The 6,000-nt window shown below is 38.4% G+C and overlaps 1 protein-coding gene across 23 annotated transcripts in view; it reads right to left on the reverse strand.

The window, feature by feature from the left end:
• The window catches only part of KCNH7 (potassium voltage-gated channel subfamily H member 7), a 501,977-nt gene extending 496,685 nt beyond the window's left edge, over positions 1-5,292 (reverse strand). For all 23 annotated transcript variants that reach the window (XR_014830513.1, XR_014830512.1, XR_014830517.1 and 20 more), the window contains exons 1-2: positions 4,752-5,292; positions 2,852-3,082 (exon numbers count right to left, since the gene is read on the reverse strand). Coding sequence is in view for 17 of the 23 variants with exons in the window: in XM_085001285.1 (XP_084857411.1) it covers positions 2,852-3,082; positions 4,752-4,827 (307 nt within the window). In the remaining 6 variants the exon portion in view is untranslated. The remainder of the gene's footprint in view (positions 1-2,851; positions 3,083-4,751) is intronic.
• Between the last annotated feature and the right edge of the window lie 708 nt (positions 5,293-6,000).

Raw genomic sequence — 6,000 nt, forward strand, 5'->3', positions numbered from 1 at the left:
CTGCAAATAACTAGGTTCTTAAAAATTGATATTCTGGTAAACAGCAAGCCCACTTGTACCTGGTAAAATCACATAAATGACTATTGTAAGAAGTGCTGCTTCACAATGGTGATCATGCAGTGCACCTTACACCACATCAATATAAACTTATTGTATAGATTAAAAATTTAAACTGCTCTGGACCACTTTGGAAAACAAGCTTTCAGAAATAATGCCATGCTCAGATTCTTACTACTCCAGCATGAGTGAATACAAAAAATGGAAACAAAATATCTCAACTCTATGTTAATTTGTTCATTGTGCCTATTGCCTCATGATTTATACTCCTGTGAAATGCTAAATGAAAAATAAGTAAAGGAAGCATTTCCTGTATATACTTAAGAAACTAAGAAGCTCTCAAAAGTAAATGACCTCAATAAAAAAGAATTAAGGAAACTTGGAGGAACAAGTGAAAATGTTAGTGATCTGGTCCCTTCCTGCTTTTATAATGTAAATGGATGGCAGGTCTCTAAGAGACAAGACTTTCAAAGCATTTGAACTTCACAGGCTATGACTGATTTTGCAGTTGCCAGGTGAATAAAACCAATAGGCCCTGAAGATTCTATTCAAGGTATCTACTGCTAGCAAAAACACAAGTTGATTACATTCAAATAAGTCTATGTTTTCTTAATCTACAAAGGTCATTCAAATTAATATTTTTCTTTGAAAAAAAATTAAAAACTTGATCTATCACATCCTGTTGCCCATACCAATAAAAGCAAAATAGGAGCACTGACTTTAAAGATACCCAGGTCCTTATAGATTGAGTTACATGTGAAAATGAAGCCAAAAGAACCAAAATTATTACCAAAGGCTGATATTTATATACCTAAACAAGTTTTGAATAAAGCTTTCTTGTCTAAAATAAGGACTATAAAATCATATAACCAAAGACTGTAATATCATATGACCAACGATACGATGCAAATCACTGATAGGAAAACATGCTAGTTGATACACAATCATCTTCACTGTAAAAATTTGTACATCATGTTTGCAATTCCATATTAAATTGCTTTTTTAAGGTGCTCTGAGATCATTTCACACAGTCACATTGTACAAGTTAAACTAGGTTTCAAAATATTATTATTTTACTTGCAGTTTTATAAATAACACTGTTTACTATCTGAAAACATGGTCTGAAAAGTATAGTTAGTACCTAGATGAGCCATATAGACCAGATTCATTTCGTACTTAAATTCCATAAGTTGAAAAAATTCTGAAATGTCCCAGAAAATATAATGACCAAATGTGGACCAAAATGACCTATGGTAACCACCATACAGATTGTGTGGACCTCATGATAAATAAATATTCAAATTATTCCAAAAGTCCAACCACTGGTATCAGACACACACACTCAAAAGATGAGATGTATTCAGGTAGTGAGAGCCTTTGTCCAAGAAATGTTTTCAAGACAACAGAGGAATTAGGCTATTTCTAGTATGCCAACACTATTGATTGAAAAGTAGGGGGAAGATGAGAGGAACTTTAAAAACTATCTCTATTTTGATTGATAATGATATAACTGGTTTCATTCCAGAATAATCCAAATTTATACAAAACTGTTCCAGTCATACTTTGTTATTCATACCCACTCAAACTGATGTTAAGAAAAATATAGTAATTAAGAATTATATATTTTCTATCACAAAATATTAAATTATAAGAAAATAGGAGGAAGAGCTAAAACTTTTCCGTTAGAATGTATTTTACCAAATGATGAGTCATTATATGATACAGGCTATAACACATCAGTCATTTACTCATTTACAAATTTTAAGAGTTACCTAAATATCTGACTATATACCCTTGTGCCTCACTGATTTCTATCAATGGAATTGAAGAAAATGATAATGCGATATCTACAAAACTACCAACAACGTGCATTTTTAACTGATTTATCTTTAAGCTCTAAATTGTCAAATATCATTGTGTTCACATTTGATAATATACACACTTTAAAATGGGTATATCTAAATATTCATACATGTGAGTTCATATACATAATTTAATGAACACATGTTCATTAAATGCATATTTCTTTGAGAACTGTTATAGGTCTAACATATTTATGCTCCCACAGCAAGCCTGAAAGAAGGAGGAGTGCCCTTGAAGTTGAGGTATGACCTTAAGTTTGATATGCCAGTTTTGCTGCAACTATAAAAATGAATATTAATAATTCTACATATCATAATTTTTTCTCCATTTCTTATTTTAGAACAAATCTTTACTACATGAACATTTTTAATTACTTGAACATACATAAGTTTACTAGAAAAATTTAAAAGTTCCTATATATCATCCTTAATCTTATTTTAAAAAGGATCAAAAGAAACAAACAGCATTGCCTATCAAAGCTGAAGAGCTAAGAAATAGCTATAAATATAATAGTTTTAGTTCCAGATATACATTTCTCTACAAGACTTTGTGAAATATTTCAAGTTCAAGCAACTAAAATTCTGTATTTCTTTCCCACCAAATGCATATCAATGTATCCAATAAATTATTGGCCTTTAAATTATTCCTTAGAAAGGGAAGGGTTATAAGACTGATTTGTGGCATTTTGTCCACAGTGACATTAAGTTACTGGACTTTTGAAAGTACGGAATACCCTACTCAAAGAGGAAATTGTCCCTCCTAGTCTACTAATGAGAGTATCCACATTTCTTGAATCCTACAACAATATAAGCAAATCATACACCTTCAACTGAATACTTGGGGCTTCTTTATCTCTGAACTTTCAATCTTGTCAAAGACTTCATTTCACTGGAACAAAAAAAAAAAGGAATTCTAAATAGATAAACTTTACCATTTTTGTGATAGTAGGTGACCTCTACTTTCCTCTCCTCTGACCCCAGCAATGCCTGGGCAATTTGGGCAATATCATGCCTCTTAGTCTCAGGCCCATGGAGAAAGTCGCAGGTGCACGGCTTTTGCATGACATCTGGCCTGGAGAAACCAGTCATCTCACAGAACCCATCGTTGCAGTAGATGATGGCACAGTTCTGCACTCTGGCATTTGCAATGATAAATTTTTTATCTGTAATAAGAAGATAGTGATGCATCTTTTTAAAAGCTTCCTTAAGATTTTCATAAACACTGGAACAATTTGTTGCATAATAGGAGGTCTGAAATGCAGGTGCTTCCCAAATTGCTAACTACCCAGACTTTTAAGAGTAAAAAAACCCCTTAAATTTAAAATTAATTGGTCATAAGTAGTTTTAACAATAAATATTAAGAAGATTTTCTTCAAATTTTGAGAACATCATTTCCCAAATAGTCTAGTTCTCAAGCCCTAAAACCCTCAAGGGTCCTAATGCACACTCAGACAAGCAGCTGGCCCACTGATATTTCCAGAATGTCATTTAATTGTAAAGCAAATATTTTCAAAGCCAAAACAGTGAAGCATGCTGTAGCTCTCAGGTTCCTCACTTCAACCCTGGCCCTTGGAGTACAACTTTCTTAAAGTAGTTATTATTTCTGGATTTGGCTTTTCTCTCTCTAAAAGGCATACTACACACATCATGTTAAAAAAAAAAAAACCCTGAAACAATTAGTAATGAAACTATTTCACATTAATTAGCAGTTCAATAAAGCAAAGGTTCACCTTTTCATAATGTATATTACCCAGAAGACAAAAATATTTACACACACATATAGTAAATGTCATGTTAACACCTTTTCACTTTTACTTTGGGAGACCTTGCATTTTTGTGTAGTAGTAGAGATTTTAATAGAAAGGGCTTATTAATTTTGATCACAGATTTTACTTACTATTTCCAAATAAAATATGAAGCAGAATATACAAGACCATTTTTTTACACAAGGTACTTTATTCTCCTGTCACTAAATGCAGTGCCAAAATAACTGCACAATGTGCAAAAATAAATGTGTGCTAATGTAGTTTTAAGGAAATGTCAAATATAAATGAACAAGTAAAGGACTTTAAATTAATATATTTATATAACAACAATGTATTCTTTATCATTAGTCCACATGAAGAAGATTAAATATCTCTGCTTTCAGTCTTTGTGGGATTTACTTATTTCTCTTCCATTTTAAAATTTCTAATGGAAAGTTTAAGGGGTTAATAAAGGGACAGAAAAAATTTTTTTAAATAATGAACTGTTTGCCTTGGCAACCAACGCAGGTCAGATATTGCTTTTTCCAAATTATCCTGCCTGGGATATATTTGCATTGATTCAATGCAAAGTTTAGCTTCTATAAACTAGCAGCAAGCAAGCATCCCCATCACACCACAGCCTTGTAATTTAACCAAGGTAACATACAGTTTGCATAGCCATTTACATCGCTGCTACCATTTACATTCTCTTGTTCCAATAGTATGCTCTGCCCTGCTCCTGACTTTCACAAAGTCTACAATAAAACAGCCACAAAATATAAACCCATGTTATACTAGTACGTTCCCTTTAAGATAGTAGAAGAGTAGGACATTAAGGCAGATAACGAAGCAGGGGGAGAGGAGGATCAAATTGACTCCTATGATGGAGACCATAATCTAAAATGTAAATCAAAATTAATATCACAGGGAGAACACTCGGGCTGTCATTCGAACCTCCTGGCTAGATTTCACAGCCTCTTAACTTGACAGAGCCGGAGTTGCCGGCTCCTCAGCTCAGGAGCAGCGGACGCCAAGTGCACTATCAAAGCAGAAAGCGAGGAAGAGAGAAGAGAACAAATGAACTTACTTTGCCCTTCAAATTTCCGTATGATGGTCCCCAAAAATGTGTTTTGTGGTGCCACATGCCCCCTGCGAACAGGCATGTTGATCCCGGTCTTCCGAGGAGCGCTCCCCACGAGCTCTGGAGTTCTCCCGGGATCTCTCCTCGGCTAGAGCCCAGGCCAGCGCGCGAGCCGCTCTTTGTGGCAGAGCATCCTCTTTTGAAACCAGAAATCTCTTCCCATTAGCACCACTTCTAGACACCCGCTTTCCCCACCGGAGTCCAATCCATTCCCCTCACCTTCCGGAGGGGGCCTCGCACCGGGTTGCCGCGCGGGTGAGAGGGTTTGGGGGTGGGGAGAGGGAAGGAGGCGGGGTGAGGGGAGGTGGCGGGGGAGGGAAGGAGGGAGGGAGCAGAGGGGTGGGGGTGGGGAGGGGGGCGGGGAGTCACAAGGGCAATCGATCTGTTTCTCTTCTCCCAAACAGCGTCAATTTCCCAGTGCAAATGGGCTTAACCTGGCGGTTGCCCAGAGATGTGAGGATGGCTGAAGGGGGGAAAGAGGACTTGTGAGGCTTTTGCAGGAAGGGGAGAAAGGAGGCTGGGGGGTGGGGGGTGGTTGACGTTTCTATCCCCGCCCTCTCCCCCTACACACACACACACACACACACACACACACACACACTCCCTCCCTTTATCCCGGGAGCTTGGGCGCCGCCACAGCTCGGATTACTCAAGCGTGCTTTAGCGGAAGCCAGCCAAGAAATCTCCAAAACTCAGTGACAAACAGCTACTCTGGGAAGGTGATCTCCACGGCCACCAGCCACAGGGCCCCATTCCTGAGCTCCTCACGCCGCAGTAGCTAAAACACCCTCAGCTGCAAAGAAAAGACAGGTGGGAAAACAGTCCCTCGATACAGACTATTTCTAAGCTCTGGTGGTGTTCAGGAGGTTGAAGATTGAGGAGGAGCCACTTAAGGGTGCAGGTTTCACTTCAGGGCGCAGCTCGAATCCCTGGGCTCGGTGGAGATGGGGCGCTGAAGCCCAAGCTGAATTGGCACTCCTGTCCCAGCTCCGCGCGCAGAGCCGCACCTCCCAAAGACTGGAGGCTGCTGGCGCTGCCGCTGAGCATGCCCAGTTTCACTGCTTGAACCCCTGAGGAGTTGCAAGGTTGGGAGTGATTGGGTATCCTGGTGCTAGAAAGATGAGAAGGCCAAAGACCGTGGGAGCAACTAGTACAAAACAAGGAAAGAGTTTGAAATGGGCGAGGCTGGGCAAGA

This window comes from Sus scrofa, chromosome 15, assembly GCF_054392235.1.
Source record: "Sus scrofa isolate SSC_HxYL_T2T_F1_AM1 chromosome 15, Sscrofa_HxYL_maternal_Yorkshire_Landrace_v2.0, whole genome shotgun sequence".
NCBI lineage: Eukaryota > Metazoa > Chordata > Mammalia > Artiodactyla > Suidae > Sus > Sus scrofa.